This window comes from Anas platyrhynchos, chromosome 4 (genome assembly GCF_047663525.1).
Source record: "Anas platyrhynchos isolate ZD024472 breed Pekin duck chromosome 4, IASCAAS_PekinDuck_T2T, whole genome shotgun sequence".
Lineage (NCBI taxonomy): Eukaryota > Metazoa > Chordata > Aves > Anseriformes > Anatidae > Anas > Anas platyrhynchos.
Window position 1 is genome coordinate 47,340,764 of NC_092590.1, and position 21,077 is coordinate 47,361,840.

The 21,077-nt window shown below is 38.8% G+C and overlaps 1 protein-coding gene and 1 long non-coding RNA gene across 2 annotated transcripts in view; one reads left to right on the forward strand and one right to left on the reverse strand.

The window, feature by feature from the left end:
- Positions 1–16,687, reverse strand: part of RPL7L1 (ribosomal protein L7 like 1) — a 31,724-nt gene extending 15,037 nt beyond the window's left edge. The window contains exon 1 of the mRNA XM_072037500.1: positions 16,635–16,687. Coding sequence (XP_071893601.1) covers positions 16,635–16,672 — 38 coding nt within the window. The 5' untranslated portion in view covers positions 16,673–16,687. The remainder of the gene's footprint in view (positions 1–16,634) is intronic.
- Positions 1,244–7,707, forward strand: LOC140002472 (uncharacterized). The gene is made up of 3 exons (XR_011809149.1): positions 1,244–1,578; positions 1,813–1,870; positions 2,329–7,707. It is a non-coding gene; the product is annotated as an uncharacterized lncRNA (long non-coding RNA).
- Positions 16,688–21,077: the final 4,390 nt, after the last annotated feature.

The window sequence follows — 21,077 nt, forward strand, 5'->3', positions numbered from 1 at the left end:
CCCTTGTCTGGACAACAGCTGTGAAGAGCACTTGCAGCAAGTGGTGCTTGGTCCCTGGTTCTCAGAAGTGTCTTCCTCCCTGTTGTAACTTTCATCCATTGACTGGTGGAGCGAGATTTCAGGGGTACTCATTCATCTTGAAATAAAACAGCTTTTACAGCCTTGCATTGGAGGGGGGTGATAAGAAGAGGGGCAAGCCTCGACAATAATAAACCAGAAAAATTCAAAGTGACTGCACTGACGTTCTGCACCATGCTCTGTAAGACTTGCTTCTTCCCTGACAGTTTTCTACAACCCCCAGCAGGATCAAGGCCTTTCAATATCAGATGCTGTGGTGTGACATCTAAGATTCAAGGGACTCAAGGGACTATTCTGAGAAAGGGCTAATAAGGAAAATGTGAGTCCCCTTTCTAAACCAATTAACAGAAAAATAAGTGTGTCTTGCTAGTTTCATTTTTTCTCTGCACACATACTGATTATAGTGTACATTTTTAATACATCATATAGACAAAAATATTTCATATTTTTAATAATAAAAACTATTCCCTTCCTTTCAGTAAACAACCTTAGTAGTGAAAGAAATCATTTGGGTGCACAGGTGTGCTTCAAAAGAACAATTGTTCTTGGAACAGTGTTTTTTCCTCTGCATCCAATGCACTGCAGTTATATCAGAAAAACACACACATTTTTTTAAAAACCTGCTGTGTCAAGTCACTGCCTAATGCAGGAGCCAGCTCTACGTGATGCGGTAAAGATAATCAGCAGGGCAGGTTTTATCAATAAAGGCTCTTAAACTTGCAGGAGAGGGATGGATCTGATCTACTTTACATACACACCTGTGATTTCATTTGATGTCTTCTCAGTTTTCTTGAAGGAGGCACCTGAGTTTATTATATAGCCAATGTAGAAAGGTTTTGTATATTTTCATACTACTTAAGTGCCTTAACTTAGCTTTCTGTATCTCCTTGAGAAAGAAAAATCTTTTCTTACAGACTCTTCAATAGACAACAGAAAATGGAAACAAATACCTTCAAACTCAACCCCGTCCCAGATTTGACAGTCTCTGTTCAGAAGCACTTTAAAATGTGAGTAAAATAAGAAGAAAGAATGGAAAAAATGGCTTCTCCATTTCTCATTCTTTTCAAATCCAGACTGGCTACCTTTATGGAAGATAAGCTTGAATGAAAAACTTACTATCTGCAGGGTTCAGCATACAGACAACAACACAAAACATAACGGGATATCGAAACCCACTGCTCTGAACTGCCCTTTCTCCTCCTGTTGGAAGCAGCATGGGTCAGCAAGGAGGTGCCCACGCTGGGGCTGCAGGGACCTGCTGCAGCTGTTCCCCTTTGCCAGGATGAGCCCCGGTCCCCTCCCTAGCTCCCTTCCCTGGTTCCTATCAACAAAAGTGCACCTGCAGGTCACAGAGGAGCTGCAAAACATTCTTGCCACAACCTAGAGAGGGCTGCAGACTGTGTTACAGCATGTACCTGTATAGCCCAGTGCTTACTTCTAATTCAGATAGGGATTTAGTCTCAACAGCTCACTTCTTTATAGCTGTTTCAAACCCGGAAGGTACTGTTGAAATGTGACCCTGTTGCCTGTTTGTAATGATCTGTGAACAGACACCTGGGTTTAGTGGTGTTTTGTTATTACTATGTATTACCCACCAGATGGTTTGGATAAAAATACTTCAAATGATGAATAGCTCGTGAATTCTTCACATCACTTCAAAGGCTTGCTTTTCAGAATTTGCACTGTACAAGTGGTCCCTTGTGCATATTTTTTGTTGCTGATTCTCTTCCCCAGTTTGCAGAGCACCAAATCCACAAGCTGCCTCCAGAATAATCACATCTACCTGTGTAGTGTGAGTACCTCTGCAGATACACATGGGCATTTCCACTGCTTGCTGTTGCTGCACACAGAAAGTCTCTGGAAAGTGAGCGTAAGGCCTTCCATATGGAGCCAAAAGGGAAACTTGGGGGTGTTAGTGGACCAAATGTGAATTAGTTATTTTTCAGTCTTCATTCAGCTCTAATTAAAATTAATATCAAATTAATATCACTTTGGCTCATACTAACACCACTAACAGTGAGGAAATTTGTAGTTAAAACTTCCAGCTTGCTAGGCTTAGCTGCTGCTGCACATATGGTTTTTGTGATCACTGACTGTTCCTGATAAAAGCCCATATGGACTACAACGAGTATCCAATCAAGGCATTGATGCTGTAGCCTCACTTGTTGTCATTAACTTATTTCTCAATTTCACTCCACTTCTAACCACAAAGAATTTACTGTCCGTCATCTCTTTTCCCCTTCTGCATAGGTCTCACAATCATTACAGCACCTCTAGCGACCAGGACTCAGGACATTCAGCAGAGGCTTCCAGATGCATCGTTGCCAGTCTGCTCCCAATATCTCATATTCTTTCTGCATCAGCAGCACAACTGCTGACAAACCTTGCAGTCCTTCAGGAAGCTGAACTACCTGCCAGCAAGTAACCTGAAGAAAAGTTTCTTACCCACTGGTCATTAAGAGTGTCTTCCATTTAACAGACAAAAATATGTACAACAGGAACATTTTTTCTGATCTTTTTTTAACTTGATTTATTATAGAAGTATTTTTGTGTTGTTTGTTTATTTGATGGGTTCTACAGTTGTTGCGACTATTGTGTGAAATATTCCCCACCATCACTTCCAAATTATTTTGAAATCTAGTGATTTGAGTTACACAGTTTAATATGTTTTAATAAGTTTTAGATGTTTATTTAGTTTCTATAATTTATCTCACTCTTCTCATAAATCTCTCCTTCCTTGCTTTAGTGTACTCTTTGGAAAACACGTACCCAGACTACATTCAGAACAATTACTGCTGGTGCAAACATAATGGTTTAAAGGGATTGAATTAGAATCAGTGGGTTTCTGAAACATAAAGCACATGCAAATGCCAATTCACTTGCTGGAGAACATAGGGTATAGGTAAGAGACTGAAGGAGTGTTGCTTCAGTGGCCATCCATTTTATGTCTGCATGTCTTCTTCAGGTGGCTACCAGAAATTAAACACACCATCCCCAGTGGGCGGTGTGTACATGACAAACGTGGGACAAATTTGCGAATATCAGCAGTCTGTTGTAAGCCAGCACATTTCTGTAGCTGCAAATTATCGGTGAATGCCTATTAGCAGAACAAACTTATCCATGAATTAAATCATAAGGAGACTTAAAAAGACAACTGAGTGACTTAATAGGATGCTATTAATAAAGCAAGAGTGAAAAAGAGGAAGATTATTTTCAAATATTTTGCAGTTTATGCAGGACTTATGACAAACAATTAGCTGTATATGGTCTGATTTAAACTCCTTTGGATGCATCTCCAGGTATATAACAAAGCAGTTGTTGCGTCCTTCTCAGTCTGAAACTAAGCTAGGAGATGATCACAGCCCCTGACTTCCAGGGCCTCTCTTCTCCAGGGCTCTGCACCTCTCTGACACATTTCCCTCAAGTTCTTAGGTTCAAGCTTTCCCTTCTGTCCGTTGCAAGTCTGCCCTTTTTGAATTATAAAACATTTTCCACTCAGAGGGGTCTGTTGGTTGTTGTGCTTTCATTATTTATGCATTTTACACTAGTGGTATCTGAAAACCATACAGAGATTTCATATTTCATTCTCCTGATGGGGCCATTGAGTAAGAAACTCGCATCAGTCTCCTAGAGTTGCCCTTCCTTTCGCCAGTGCACTTTGAGCTGAAAAGGAAGATTTGGCCACATATTCTGACAGCTAGCATTTTGTTACTTCCTACCCTCTAGTCCTGTATCTTTATTATACTGACTTTAAAAAGGGATAAAAAATAGAATTATGTTAAAGCTTAGTTTATATAACACTAATCTAATAGGAAGCTATTAAACTACAGTGAAAATAGAAACATACTCTTCATCCCAAAACTTAATTTCAGCTGAACTTGTGCTCTTTACAACATAAGAGGAGGCACATATTAATTTTGTAAAAATGAGCTTTTTGTTTAAGTTACACTTACTTATTGGTAGTATTTTCATTATGACTGACAAAAAAGAAAAGTCTTAAGTTTAGATTTTTAAGCAAAAAAATATATATATTCCTATTCATATATTACCACAAATGATCTTGCCTGAAAAGTAATTCACACTTAAAAAGCAATAAGTAGCAGGATTAGTTATCATTCTTTATTATTTTTGCTTTGTTTGCTTTAAGACATGCTTCTTTTTCAGAAACACTTTTTTGACCTCCTTGTCCCATTTGAGTTAAGCACTTCCTTAGGAGAAAAATGACAACCCAAAAGGTGCTCTAGTTTGTGTTAAGTGTAAATAGCACAAGTGATCTCATGATCAACATGACTTTTAGGTACAAAAACCCCATCACCTACAGTGTTTGTTGATGGCATCTTTCATATAGAAGAAATACACTTGGAAATACAGAAAAAAAGGCCACTTCTGTCACATTGCAGCATAAAAGATTAACTGAAATTACGTTATTTTTCTACAAAGGAATTTGTAAATAAGAGCATAAACAGAGGCAACAAAGTTAAATAGACTAAACTACAACACAAAGGCCCTTATAAAGGAAGCAGATATGAAAATGTGTACATAGAGATATACATGTATATCTATATACATTAACTTATAGATGTAACTACAGAATAATAGAATGTCCCGAGTGGGAAGGAACCCACAAGGATCACTTAGTCCAACTCCTACCTCCACACAGGACCACCCAAAAATCAAACCCTGTGTCTGAAAACATTGTTCAAACACTTCTTGAACTATATTCAATACTGGTGCAAAACCTATAAAAGTTCAAAAAGAAGACCAAACGCTGTACAGCATTTTTACTGCAATTTTAAAAGATATTCAGTCCAGAAAGGAAGAAGACATATTGGGTTTGGGAAGAAGTCTATGACATGTTTTTAAAGGGCTAGCAAAAGATGCAGCACAAATAAAGATGAATGTGTTTGTGGCATCAGTGCAAGTCTTGATGGTGAACCCTCTGCCTCTCACTGGCACTCATGGTAGCATGCATGGCATGAGGCAGCTTGTTGTGGAGGACCAGATATACCATACGGCAACACTGCAGATGTTAAAATTAGGAGATTGGAAGGGGCCTCAAGAGAGATTTAAATCAATTTTCCTATGATAAAGCAGCATCAGCTATTCCTGTGCTTTTCCAGACTTCGTTAATTCTCGATGTAATCTATTGTACATCTCCTCTATGTTCATCATTAGAAAGTCTTTTCAATGTATAATCATCTGTGCTGCACTTCAAGTTCAATTAGGCTGTTGTTCTATATGAATCTATCATTGTGGTGTGTTTTTTTTTTTTTTTCTTTGTTTTTGTTTTAAATTTTGTCTGTTAAACACAGATAAATCAGTAAGGGATAAGTCCAGGCAGTTAGCTCAGATGTTTACCAACTCTTCTGTTGATCACCTGTCTTACATGGCCTGATGGGACCCTTTCCTTGTTACAGGGGTTTACAGGGTTGTGGCCTCATGATCCGACTAGAAGAGAATTTCCTACTGCAAGCAGTTGCAAAGCTCTCTTCCAAGGCCCACACCGCAAAGAGCAACACTGGACGGGGAACAAAAATGACAAGCTGGAGACACAGCTGTCTCATGGTGTCCTGAAGGCACTCTAGGAAGCACTGGGGCTTGAGAGGTCATGCTAGGAGGCTGCCTTAGCTCAGAAACACCTTAAAACAGAGAGGCTCACAATTAGGGAGGAAGAGAGATTTTTAAGCCACCAGTGAACTCAGTGGGGCTCAGAGCTTTCAATGCAGACAGACTTTCTCTCTCTGTGTTCCCACGAACTAGGTACCTCGACTTTCTAACGCTCAGTAAATGCAGTTACACTCGGGGTGACTCTTGCCTCCCACAAAAGGCTCTGTTCTGACAGCTAAATTACCCGACTGATGTTTTATAAGCCGTGTTTTTCGTCTCTTTCTGTTGTAACCAATGGGCACTGGATTCCTGGGGATGTTAAGAGCAAGTTTATTGCACACAGTAGGTAAATATTTGTTGTACTTTGTCTCATACTTGCTCTTCTATTATTTTTTCCACAGACGTATTAAAATTGGATTAGTGCTTAATCTTGCTTTTATTTTTTGTCTACTTTGTCTACATAATAGCACAGCATCACTGTCACTTCATGTTTTGAAACACTTTCACACTTGCATAGCTGAAAGGACATTTTGTTTGGTTGAGATCCTAAATTCATGTGGAGCTAGGACAAGAAATGAAGTGCCTGTCCAAAGCAACCTGGTTAGCTTGCAGAGCCAGCACCACAGCTGAAGAAGATTATGCCCAGTTTTCTGTAGTGGAAAAAGATAAGGCTGTAGCAAACAGACGTGGGCTGTAAGCTGCTCACCCCTATTTGTACAGGGAACTTGCAGGGGAAATCTCTTTCACAATAACTGCCAACTAGCCTTCACCCTACTAAAAGGGTCAAAATCAACCACAAGGCACATGATTCTCTCTTTTTTATTCTCAAGTAAAGTTTCAAAATTAAGAAATTTCTTCCCTAAATGCCTGAGACAGCTCATGGCACAACTCCCACACAGCCATACCTACTTCCCATCGGCTACATATCCAAGCCCATAAAATACTTTAACTCTTCTGAACTGTCATAGAAATGTTTAGTACTTGTAGAGCTACTGCACAACTGGCTTTGAAACAATAGCTAAGAATAATTCTTCTGCAAATTCAAAGAAATAAGTTGTATGTGACAGGTTAACATTCAAAAAGGGACCAAGGAGTTGTAGAAAATGAAGCCACAGAACTGGGTCTTTACTTTCCCAATCTTACTGCAAATAGCAAAGTTTTTTAATGACACAATCATTGGTAAAAACCTCTGTTTCCCCAGAAAAGGTCTTGACTTCTCTGAATAAATCAGGGTCACTCAAGACTGAGAAAAAACCTGCTGTGGTGACCAGCTCTGTGCACTTTATCACAAGCTGTAGGAATTTCCCATAATTATGCTCTGCAAATAAATTACCATCAACATAACAAACACACACAGACATTAAATGTGTACAAAGATATTTCTGAGATCTTTGAAGAGGGAGAAAATTTAATTCAATTAGAGTTGCTCAGAAGACAGTCATAAAAGAACTTCCTGTTTAAAAGGATTTTGTCCAGATCTCTTACCAAGACTAATAACAAGTAATAACAGTAATTGGGATTTCTACAGGGCCTTTCACCCAAGGAGCTTAAAGAACAAAAGGGGAATTCCTTTCTAGTTATCCAGAGTTTGTTTTGTTTTATAATCAGGGGCCCAAGGGCAAAGCTGTAGCTCTGAGCCTCTTGGTGAGAGCGCTGACACTGAGGACACCCATAGGGGATGCTGGAGGGACCATGCCTGAGGCAGACATGCCCTTATTAGCCCTCGTGCTGCTATATAATCAAAATCCCTCAAGGCTGGTACAGGCAAGCTGGTGTTGCTGGCACAAGCCGGTCTAAGTACATCTTGCTAGTTTCTGAACACATCTATTACTCCTATTCTTTAACATGCTAACTTGGTGTGTGTTCATCATTTAACTAAAATTACTATTATTTGGAATGGATGACTCCTTAGCAACCTCACAGCTTTTTTTTTTTTTTTTTGTAATGCATTTGCCTACCTTTAAACAGCCTCCCTGGAGATGTAAAATTCCTGTGTTAACAATGCCTCTCATTTTGCTGAAGGGCATTTCATCTAGTCCACTGCCCAGCAGCAACAATCACAAATTGTAAGCATCAAATTGCAAGCTTTGAATCTAGTAAATAACAGACCAAAACACTAGGTGGATGTCTGATTTGAAACAGGCATGGAGGCCAGAACATGCCCAGTCTGAAGTTAAAGAGAAGGAGAGCAGGACCGGAGAGTAGCACCCAGCTCCATCTCCTTCTTCCATCTCTTTCCAGTAGCCAGAGAAATTTCAAGTCTGAGCACACTCGTGAACTGTTGCCTCTGTTTAAGAGCAAATTAATTACAGGCATATCAGAAAAGTGAAAAAAATTAAATCCCTCTTACTTCACGCTCTCTTGCTTTATGTATTTGCATCCTCTGTTTTGAATTTCCTGAGAAAAAATGGGCAATTAAAACTCAATACTTCATGACGCAGACTTTCCTAGTGACTCTGCGTAGCCTTGCTAGAGCTGGCACATGGCTGTGAGAGGGCATATTCCAACCAGGCAGCCAGAAGCTTGTAAAATGGTAATTGAAAGGATTAACAGAGAGCACCATATGCTCAGCCTTTGGGTCTGGCCACAAGCAGTACAGAATAGGCAGAGACTTCCAGTGCAGTGCGAGGCCAGAAAAGGTAACGAATGCTGATATTTCTAGAAACCAAGAGAATAAAACTTGAATGAAACACAGTAGGTATAAGATATTGTTTTTGCTTCATGAAGGATGTGAACAGATGAGTAACAGAACGGGTTGGGTTGGAAGGACCTTGAAGATCTAGTTGGACCCTAGTCCCTCCCCCCAGCCATAGGCCACCTCCCACCAGGCCAGGTTGCCCAAAGCCCCATCCAGCCTGGCCTTGAGCACCTCCAGGGATGGGGCATCCACAGCTTCTCCGGGCAGCCTGTGCCAGTGTCCTGAAAGATTTTGCTGCATTGGAGACATTTAGTTAGTCCAGCTCTGAGGGGCTGGGGACAGATTCTTCCACCTCAACCATCACTCTGTATAGTCCAGTTTTTACACTAAAACACTCAGCCTGAGTGCATTTTCCTCTTAAAGTCTTCCCACTGGGGTACTGCTCCCACGTGTGCATTTTCTGTTATCTGGAAACCACCAATACAAATGGAGATAAGGTGTTTACTGTCATTATTTCCTTTTATTCTGGAAAAAACTGTTAAATTCTAAAATACCTGACCCCCAAAGAGAAAGCTGCTTTTGTGATAAAGTTTAGTCAAGGTGAAGGACTGAACTCCTCTGAACACTGAACTCCTCCCAGAGCTCACAGCCAAGACCGGGAGGCGCTGGGGGAGCCAAAATACAGCACAGGCAGAGCGATGCTTGCTGGCTATATAAGGAACAGATCCACAGGCTTCCCATCTCAGCAGAAGATAGATGATAACTAATAAGGTGCTATAAATACAGACGTGTTTATGGGACGTGTTACATAACGGCTTTCCATGAGCTTCATGCCTCCCCCTTCACTGACACACACCACAAGATGTTTAATCTTATTGTCTTTTATTTTCTTTTTTTTTTTTTTTTAATACTAAAAGGAATCTAATTTTAAAGTCAGAAACTGGGACAATATCTCATGATCTAAAGCTACAAGTTAGCATTCACATGACCAACGTTTGCTTTTCATTATATTCTATTTTCTATTTGTACGATAGCTATTTTTTCTCCTCAGATATGCATCCACAGCCTTTTCTAGTTTTTAATTTGATGCATAGTTTTGAAAACAGTATTATTTCCACAATTTCAGAACATACTTAGGAAAGAAAAAATATTTTGAAGAGTACAGGAATTTGGGGAATACACTAGAAGACTTAAGTACTTTAAGATATTTGGGGTAATAGATGGCATGCATCGTCCTTTGCAAATAAATGTCAAATAACAAGCCTATGAGCTTGAAGATGTTTACAGCTGCTAAAGAAAGAGGCCAGAAGTTACAGTAGAATAAATTGATAAGTCTTGTCTTACCGTATTATAAGAAAGACAGTCTGGGTTTGCCTGGTTAACACAAGTAGATGGCACTTAGATCCCCATGTAACCCCGAGGTTGAAGGGAAGTGCAAATAAAGCACCAGTTCATCCCAACCCACCCTACAGAGTACAGTAATTACACAGCTGTCTTGAATGGCTCAAACTGCCATGCTAAATTTCAGGTGATAACAATTACATTTTGAATGTAAAAGTTTTTCCTTTTTTTTCCTTTTTTTTTTTTTTCCTTTTTTTTTTTTTTTTTTCCAGAAAGGTGTGGGTTATAATAAATAGATTTGCTACCTCTGGTCTTTAAGGACAGTTTTTCTAAATAGTTTGATTTATAATTGCTTGGTCCTGCGCCGGAAAGGAAGAGAAGGCCAGCCATGTAGGAAATAGCCGACAAAAAGCCCATGCTGTGGGAGTGCATCCCTGGAGTACATGCATGGGAAGGAGCCAGCTTTGTAGCTCTACAAGAGGTTCATCTGGCAGCACACCAGGAACATTTTGCTCCCGACTGAGAGTGAGTAAGGGAAGAGGTTGGAAAATACAGCACCTTCACAATATGTCATTTCTCATTGTAACTAAAAGCTGTCATGGCATGAGGGAAGAATGTAGGGGAAAAAAGAAAAAAAAAAAAAAAAAAAAAAAAAAGGAGCAGGAAAGAAAGCATATGGAAAACACAGGAGGAGAAGAGTGTGAAATATGGAGGAAAACAGCAAGGAGAGAATGGGAATGGAATGGGTGGGTGAATTAAGAGCATATAAATAGGAGAAGAGGAAAAGGAATAGGAAAGGAGAAAAAGCTTGAAGACCAGGACTTTTTTCTAGCTCTAAGCTAGTAATTATGCCCATATGACCAGGTCTTGCTGCCCATAGAGCTTCTGTCAGGAACATATTTAAATCTCATCAAATCAAACACCTACTTGAGGCTCGTTTTCATCCGTCCATGCCTCACATCACATTCCACCACACCACACATTTCAGCATCCCCTCAGAAGATGGAGATGGAGCATGTCCCATGCTGGGGCAGGGTCTTAGCTAGGAGGTGTCCACACCCAGACAGAGCTTACTTGATATTATTTCTGTTATGAATGATACAGTCTTATCCTTTCAGAGATTTCAAAACTGCTAATTCACACTACTTCTCCCAGTTTACTATGGAATCATTTTCCCTTTATTTCCACAGGAATGTCTTGTTTTCACTTCTTCAGTTGCTGCCCTTTCTGCGTGTTTTTTTGTTTGTTTGGTTGGTTTGTTTTGTTTCTTTTTTCCCTTCCTATTTTCTTTCATAACTTTAAAAATGCACAGCTAAAGGAGCAAGGAGAATTGCTCCCTGATTTCTACTGGAAGCACTGGATGACCTCTCCTCCCTCCCCTTTGCTTGGTGTGGCAAGCAACTGCGCTCCAGCACTGCTCTGGTCGTTTGGCTGCTCAGGGACTGACCAAGTAAGCAGGGAAATCTGAGCCAGGATCGGCAGAGACACCTGGTATCAGGCTGAAGCACAGAGCTGGAGAGGGAGCAATTCCATTTGGTGATTGCTGTCAAGGTTTCATAATCTGTTTTTGTTTCAATGAGGAATTAAACAATCCTTTTCAAACATTTCTGCAAAACAGAATTGTGGTAAAACATCTGTTTTCTGGCTGAAGATGAAGATATGTTTTCTCTCAATTAGGATATGATCAGGGACCTATATCCTTCCAATTAACTGTTTTGCTAGTACCTCCATTAAATATTTTTTAAATATTTCTGCTGCTCAGGCAGAGCATATTTGCACATTGACGACAAAAGCGTAGTCAATGAGGGGGGAACAGTGTTGCAGGATGTAAAACTTCACTCTACGGATGAACAGCTGCAGCCTTTAGGAGAGGAACACAAGATATCATGGCCAGAAGTCTTTGGCCTACCTACAGTCAGTACTGGCTATCTCACTTCTTTATTCCCTTCATTTTTCATTATCTCAGCATTTGCCATGAATTAATCTAGCATAGCAAGCTTGGACTGCGCCTTACCTTTCCTAAATAGATCTACTTCCTCTGTTATTAAAAAGTGGAATTAAATAATGCATCTATCTTCTAAAACTCAGGAACTTACAGCATTAGTGTATCAATGCTGTTTGATGATTTCTTGAGCATGCATTTAATGGAGGCTACTTTCTGCAAGGCCACAGGCTACAGTACCATTCCTCAGGTTAAACATTAATTGTTCTTTTGCCATTAACAACTCCTTCTCTTCCCGATTGTGACACTGTGAAGGACCATGAATTTTTAAAGGACATTTTCTTAAGGTTACTGCTCAGATATGCTATATATAGTAAACACCCAGGAAGTAAAATAAACAAATAAATAAATAATAAATAAAAAATTCTCTGTTGTGTAAATTTTTACAAATAACCTACTTTAGACCCTCTCGATAAAATATTCAAAGAAAGATGCCATTTATTAATTGTTCATTACAAATAATTGGTTTATGCATGAATAAAGCACATTCCACATGCACCAATTTCTCAGGAAACATGTATTGATTTCATATTTCCTTTCTTCAAGCTCTATTTCACAAGGGTTAATTTAATTCATGGCAGTGAAAATTAAAAGCATTTCAGATTCAAAGAAAAACAGGGCTAGAGAGAAAGAAACAAATTGCATTAAATGCAGCCTTTGTCCGAGCTCTTCTGTTGTGACCTGAGCCTGGTGTCTACCAAGCCACTGAAAACACTATGCAGAAGAGAAATCCTAGGTATTAGTGCTCCAACTAGCGCCAAATATATGGAGGGGAAAAAAAAAAAAAAGAAAAAAAAAAGAAAAAAAGCAAGTTCAGAGGAGGTAAAAAAATGTTTCATGCTAAATACTTGTCCACTTAATTTTCATGTATAGAAGTAATTTGTATTTGCAAAAAGCTTTTTCAAAGGTTATGTTTAGGCAGTCACTGTTAAAATATTGAATATCAACCTGCTTATTTTTAGCAGTGTTCCAAATTAGGTAAAAATTAGGTAAAATTAAAAATTTGTGGGATTTTTTTATATGCCACCAAAAGGGGATACTGAATTACAGTGAGAGTTATTTTGAAATATTAAAAATGTTGTTGCTAAGGATGAAAATGTAACTACTGAGCAGAAGAGTCTTGCTTTTTTTGATTTTCTTATTGAGGATTCTGAACTTCAAATTTCCATGATATTTTCCTATTCTCTCAGCTGTGGAAGTCTTTGGAGTCCAGTAGGGATACTGAAGATAAATACACTGAATTTCAGTATTTCTTCAGAAGTAGAGAACACAGTGTTACAGAAAGCGTTACTCACTTCTGTGAACTGTCAACTCATTCTAGCATAAGTAACTAAACCTTTCTCAGAGAAAAATAGATTTTAAGTCCACTAGCTTGGACTAACTAACATTGTGTTTTCTTGATGTCAATTCACATAGAAGAGTTTGGTTTCAAGAACTGGAATGGATCCTTTTCAAAAAGTTGAAATTGGAGTTGGACAGAAAAAAAAATATTGAAAGTAAAGTTTTGTGATGTGTGTGGTTTTTTTTTGTTGTTGTTGTTGTTGTTTGTTTTGTTTTTTTCTTATTCTGTTTCTAAACTCTGCTTCACAGAGCTCTTACAGATTCTTTGCAGCATCAGCTATGTTCACACAGTTTTGGGCAGTTCCTTCTTGCCTTCAGGAGGCATGGAGCCAACAAAAAGAAGAGGGGAAATTGGCAGCAAGCAACCAAAAAAAAAGAGGCCACACTCTCTTTTTTCCCTCCTCTGAAAGGAGAATTTACAACATACAAGTACTTCTTAATGCTACATCTACATGCATATCTACATGCACACCACTCCCATTGCCTCACCTTGGACATGAAGCGTGGGAGGTGCCACAGCTGCAAACAGGACAAACTAGCACCTCTAAGATACAGCCTGCAGCATTACTGCAGTTCTGGAGAATTGCACTGCACAAGAACGCTGCTGGGGCCTTTGCAGAAAGCACAGTTTCAGCATGAGTTGTGCCAGACACACAACAATCTTGCTGGGCTCACTGTAAGATGAAACAAGTAGAGTTCAGGGTTTTGCTGCTGGAATCAGAGAGGCACCAGAAGGGGTCCCTTCCCAGCCAGGGCACAGCAGTCACTCACCTGGATCTACCTCTCTCCTCCAATATCACTTGCTGTGACCACAGAACTGACACAACCAGGAGACTTGTCTGCTTTAGGCGTTGTTTACAGTATGTTGGCCTAGATTGCAAAATATTCCTTCTCAGAGGTGGCGTAATAAGCAAAGAGGACATAGTTTGATTTTCACATTCTAGCTCAAGCTTGCTAAGCTCAAAAGGTTTTTTTTTTTTAAAAAAAAAAAAAAAAAAAAGAAAGAAAACATAAACATTTCCATAAAGTAGGCAGTATCTTTACAGCTCACTTTCAGAAAAAGATTGTTTCAGAAAGGTTAAGTTTCACATTTGTGTGCAGATCATAGAATCACAGATTGGGTTGGAAGGAACCTTAAAGCCTATCCTGTTCCAACCCCCCGACATGGGCAGGGACACCTCCCCCCAGACCAGGTTGCTCAAAGCCCCTTCCAGCCTGGCCTTGAGCACCTCCAGGGATGGGGCACCCACAGCTTCTCTGGGCAGCCTGTGCCAGGACCTCACCACCCTCTGAGTAAAGAATTTCTACTTTGTACCTAATTTTAGTTTAAAACCATTTTAAACCATTTTAGTTTACAACCTCTTAGTATAAAGGTTACTCCATTACTCCTCGTCCACTGCAGGCCCTCGTAAAAGGTCTCTCCCCATATTTCTTATCAGCCCCCATTTAAGCATTGAAATGCTTCAATAAGCTCTCCCTGGAGCCTTTTTTAATCCAGGCTGAACAACTCCAGCTCTCTCAGGTGAATGCTCCCAATATTGAAATGGATAAGCCAAAATTTCCAGGCCTAAATCCCTTAAACTCATAAAGTAGACTTCAAGCACCTACTCCAGATTTCAAGGATTTACACATGACTGCTAGTGGAGGAGATATTAACATAACTGTAAGGTGGGTGACTTCTTTGGGTGCTTGAGCATGACCCTGCTCAAGCCCAGGACTCTGGCACAGACAGCAGAATATCCAGGGTCCCACTCAGGGCAGAACGGTGCCATTTATTTTGGCTGTACTAAGTGATGTTCATTGTAGAAAGCTCAAAAGAAAAGAGATAGCCTAAGAGATGTCAGAAATTAATAACTTCTCAGATCTGGGCTCCAACCAGTTCAAAAAGCTTTTCTGCTGACAGCAGGTTGTTTTCAACACTAAGTATGAAGCATTCATCTTTATCCTTTGAAGCTGTGCCATTCACACCAATATATACACAAGGGTCCTGAAATGGATACTTACTAAAACAAAATGCCTGTTCAAAATGAATACCTTTTTCAACTTCAAACCACATTGTACACAGAAGTTCTTTGGAGCTCTTTAAAGACAAAAGCAAGAAAAATAAAGGCAAGGAAAAAAAAAATTTAAACAATTCTGTCCCTATGCACCACGCAGTAATGTAAAATAGAAAAGTTATGTCAAAGTGAACCACGAAATGGGTATGCTTTCTGCAAATCAAGCCAATACAAATTTCATAAAACTTTCCTTGTTAGAGGTACAAACCATCTGTTAAAAAAATAACATTCTAGTGCCATAATATTTTCACTGCTCCAACTGAATGTGAAGTTGTGTATTGCATTGAAACAATAATATCAGATATCATAAAAATGGGTTGAGACTCATGACAGCATGATCCCTGAAGGCAGCCTGATGGTGGGAACTGAAATCTTAATTATGGAAGTATTGCTGAGATGTAATTTTCTTCCAAGAATTAGGTTACTGGTGCATTAAAGATTTTTAATAGGCATCTATAAAATTGAATATTACTTTACTATGGTTTCCTAACAAATAGTTAATTCTGGCATGTTGTGTTTATATTTGGGAATCTAATTTTCTCATTCAGCTTTTTACATGACATTTAGCAATGGGTTAGCCATACTAACAATTAAGAATGCTTTGCCCATAAGAAGTAAAATCAGTATTTTTTATTATTTTTCATCATTCATTGTGCTAACACAGACCAGTTTCAAAGCTTCCATCTATTCCCAATCCCTCTTTCTATAACAGATAACAAATAACTTTTCAAAGTAAGAACAGCTCTGTAATATAGTTTATTTGAGCAGAAATTTTTGGTTGTCCTTAATTTATTTGGTTCATGCTAACAGCACTACTTTTTGCTTATTAAGGTTTAAATAGCATGTGCAAATATAGCTAAGATAATTTATGATAAGAAAATGCAAGATTTTGCAAACAAAAGAATGTATTTTAATAATTTCTACAATGTTTTATTTTCACAGTCAAATTTATGAGGACCTGACAGTAGTAAAAATGACTAATCACAACGATAGCTGTGATCATGTGAAGCTTCAGGGTATGATCAAGGTCATAGCAGTAATCTAACAAATGTATAAGTCTGGTTATTTTCTGTCATATAGATATTTGGATCATTAAGATAAAGGAAATGAATGTCAAAATTATGCTAGACATACAGTAGGTAGAACATTTACAGGAACCACTCTCTTGCTTTCTCATTTCCAGAGAGGTCACAGAAGTGTACACAAAAGTTGTCTATCCTGCGACAAAAACTATCAACTCTTTGTTATAATCACTTTGTAAAAGTCATCATTTATGAAATTCCCTATGTTCAGACTGCTCAAAGATATGCTGTGTTATTTTATTACCATGATGGATAGTGGCTGTACTCACCTCATTGATTTAACCTTATTTCAGAACTACAGTAGCTTAGGGCCACAATTTGAAAAGAACCTGGTATTCAGCAACCTCCATTAACACTTTCTGTGGTGATCGTGTAAGCACTGGAGCTATTCACTTTTAAAAGTAAGTTGAAAAAGACTTCACCTTGAATCCTGCTCCAATTCATTAACATCACAAAGACAACATATCTAGAGATTTCCCATTACTCACCCTGAAGTTTTCTTCTGCCTGCTGCTGTCATTCCCCATTTGTGCAAGGAGAGAAAAGCCCTTGTTCTCTACCTTAAGGCTCCTAGTCATGCTGTGAAGCCTTTTTTTTTTTTTTTTAAACCAAGAGAACTCCTGAAAGACATTGCCATGGGAATCAAAGTAGGGCAGCAGATACTTGAAGCTGCATGATAATCAAAAGATGTGCCAAAGCTCCAAATTAAGAGATACACTAGTTTTTCATAAACAACTGCTGATGATCCTGTATCTTAATAGAACCCAGAGTATTTGCATATGTTTGAATCTTGAATAAATGATTTTGTTGCATTCATTTCTTTTTCAAACCTTTTCTAATTATTTAGACAGCTTTTATAAACTCCATAAATTTCCAAAGAATCGTGTGTAGATATTAACTAAAATACTCTAAAAGGAAAGGAAAGAAAAATGTCCAAAAAAGTATGAAATCACTTCACAACTGAGTTTGACAAGGTGTTACACCAGAGTAAGGAATACACTGCAAAAGTAATTTACAGTACTTACTGGGCTCTAAAGATCAATATTTCAAATATGTACATGTGGAGCACTACACATTATAAGCTATCCACTTTCAGAGCAGTGTTATTCTTAGAGTAAGCCAAAGAAAGGTTAATTTCTACTGTTTATACAGGCAGCAATTATAGAAAAGATTTAATAAGAGTGGGCTATGAACAAGTTTGAAGGGGTTTTCATTTCATTTTCAGCTGCTTCTAAAATATCTCGTCACAGTTGCCTAGGTTGTGGTACTTTATTATGATTTTCTGATTTACCCCTTGAAGAGAAACTTACTAGTTTTGCAAAAAATGCAACGACATGCCAGCTTCTTCCAGGAAGAGAAGACTGTGCAGTGCAAACACTAAGGGAAGCTATGAAAAATACATTTACATTCAGCTGTTCTGTTATGCAAGGTCATATGCACAAAGAAATAGCGATCATGTATCAACTGCAGATCTGCAACAGGAGCAAAAAGAAAAGCACCAAAGGAAAGATTCTTGCATTTATTAGCTCTGCTTTTAGGTCACCCTCACAGCAAAAACATCCCTAAAACCAGGCATAGCAGCTCAAATGATAATATCCCCACCGCCCCAGTTTCTCTGCAGCAGAGTTGTTTTTGCCTGCAGTTCTCCTGTAGGAAGACAATTTGCCATAGATGAAAAAAAAAAAAAAAAAAAAAAAAGATAAAGTTGCTCAAAGTTGCTCAGGTATAGCCTGAACGTTTGCACTTAGAGTATACTGTTAAAGCTAGGAAGACTCTTTCTCTGAAATATTTGAGTTCAAGCAGCTAAGCTGAAGTTTCTTTTTCCATGTCTTAAATTATTTGCTTCCTGTGAGAGTACAGAACCTGAGGGGCTCATTTGGACAAATGCTCAGATTTAAGCCTGAATACAAAGAGCCAGGTGGCTCAGCTGTTTGCATCCATATTCTTGCATCCCCACATAAATGCAGGCTTCTCTTTCACTCCATATTCAAGCTACAGCAAGAACCAAAAGAGACTGATTAAACAATCTGGGCTCAAGCAGCCAACCAAATCCCCAAACTATCATTATCATTGACCTCAAAAGCCAGTGAAATTATTTTTTGTCACCTTCATAAATTGTAGGATTCCTATGACACCTAATTCAACAAGAAGAAAAGCATACCTTCTTCACCCACCAAATTTTAAACAGTTTGATAGGTCCTCTTTAATCCCCTGATACAGAATAACTAGAAAATTTTATAACTACTTCATGTCCAGAGACTTAACAATAAGAATAAAACAAAGATTTCTTTTTTAATTCCCTTCAAATTTAAATTAATTATTCAACCAATGTTCCAACGTTTTTCTAGTTGTTTTCCCTACATATAAATGAAATGCATACACATCCATAGCTATTCAGGCCTCCAGCACAAGTAAGTATCTTCAGACACGCAGATAAATACAGTCTCAAAGACAACTAGAAGGCGGGCCACTAAACCTAACCTTGCCACGTTTTTTTGACCATAGCAGTGCTGAGAGCTAGAAACAGAAAGGCAGAAGTCCACATTTCTCTGCAGCAACAATGCAGCTTTTGTACACTCAGTGAAAGTCTCAGTAATGGGGCTCCCTCCTACCCTCATCTCATCCATCCCCATGGCCCCTCTGGAGCTACACCATTCCACAAAGCAAGCATTGTGGTGTAATGCTATATGTTAGTCCATAACAAAAGCTCAAGAGCTTTCATTTGTTCCCTTGCATGTTTTCTTATTAGGCTAAATTACATGATAATTTAATGTAAGCTGATGCAGGGAAACATCATTATGCAAAGTGGGGGGGGGGGGAGCCAATACAAATATCAAAGCCTAGCAGCTGTTGATGTGTTTTTGATATCTTAGTAATGCTTTAGTAAGGTCTCTTGGATAAAGCCTGGAAATCAAACCCACACACCACAACACAAAGGGCTCATAGAGGAGGCATAATGATTTGGACACTGCTTACTGATCTACAGTGAAATTGCCTTCTGGAAGCAAGAAAAGCAAACATTATGAACAGGTATATTAGAAGCACTGTGCTGAAATTTGTTGTTCATCATTGAAGTGACGGGGCTAAGACCTATCAAAGGAGCACATGCACTTTAAAACACATACATGACAAAAGAAAAGCAATCCTTCAGAAAAAAAAATAATATATATATATAAACACATGTATATTATATATCTTTCATTCTAAGAAGTGTTCAGCTGTGTGAGTTCATTTTCTGAAGAAATGACGTTAAGCTCAGATGAAGGACAATCACCCCAGACCCCCCAAGAACAGCACACTAGAGTTTTATCAGGACCTCTTGCAATTTCTCTTGCAATTTCTCTCCAAACATCAGAGCTAGCACCCAGCTGCATTTAGTTACTGAAATATAAGTATGCCAGTGCTGTGCCGCAGGATGACCTTCCTTCTCTTAGTCAGTGGTCCAGGCAGCACAGGGACCAGAGACCTGGAAAGTGACACCAGCATTTTGCTGCTTCACCATCTGTTAGCATGAGGAAAGGGTAACTTGATAAGCTTTCAGACACAGTGGCCATCTGCAATGCAAGCCTGGCAACTGCATAAATGTATTAGCATAGGTGTCTATGTGCAATTCAAACATTATTGAAATATTTAATATTGAAAAAAATATATTGAAATATTTAATATTGAAAATTAAAACCAATTAGAACAATTACCTTGGTACTAAAGGGAATCACTCCCATGTAGAGTCAAAGTTTATAGATTTTTTTTTTTTGGACGTAAATCCAGACCAAGCAGCAGAGAAGAGATTGGTTAACTTCAGTCTTTGAAAATGATTTTTTCCACCTTTTTTCTTTTTCTAGAGTAACATAGATTGTTTCTAACCTAGATTGTTTCACAGAATAAGTCTCTAAAAGGCAGGGATGAGAACAAGCAAGTTTTCTTTCTCTGCCATTATCACAGACAATCTAGAACAGAACAGTAACCTAACACATTTAATGAAATGGGGATTTCTACTGTGACCTCTCCCTTGCACCAGGGAGCAGCAGCAGTACAGAGAAAGGAGGCAGTAACACTCAATTGCCAGGCTGCAGCTTCCTCAGTGCCACAGTTTGCAGCAAAAAAAAATCATCTATCCTGGTGATATCTTCAGATAATATTGAACTTTAAACGATATCTCCTTTATTTCCAAGGGAGGAAACACAGACAGTTGGCTGGATCAAATCTCTCCCCTCACCTGTGAAAATCCCTTTTCACAAATCTGCTGGAGGGCTTTAGCTCACGACAGCACTCGATGGTCTCAGCTCAGGTGTTCCATGGTTCAGTACCTGCTTTGATGGGTAAAGAGTTTGTTACACAAGTCATTGCAGAAGATCCGGGTAAGAAGTTAGGCATCTTATTGTCATCAAATAAAGTTCATTAAACAAAACAGGACATAATCATTAGCTTTAATCTATGACTTCAAGAAAATACAATTAAGACAGACAAAATAGTTTGTGGGTAAAGAAATTCATAGGAGATCACATTCAGTAATAAAGCAAAAAGGGGTTAAATGCTCTTGTTATATTCATGTGAAGAGCACCTCCTTTGGTAAGGATACTCATCTTAATTTGTTATAGAGGGAATCACAGAATCACAGAATTTCTAGGTTGGAAGAGACCTCAAGATCATCAAGTCCAACCTCTGACCTAACACTAACAGTCCCCACTAAACCATATCCCTAAGCTCTACATCTAAACATCTTTTAAAGACCTCCAGGGATGGTGACTCCACCACTTCCCTGGGCAGCCTGTTCCAATGTCTAACAACCCTTTCAGTAAAGAAGTTCTTCCTAACATCCAGCCTAAAACTCCCCTAGCGCAACTTTAGCCCATTCCCCCTTGTCCTGTCACCAGGCACGTGGGAGAACAGGCCATTCCCCACCTCACTACAGCCTCCTTTAATGTACTTATA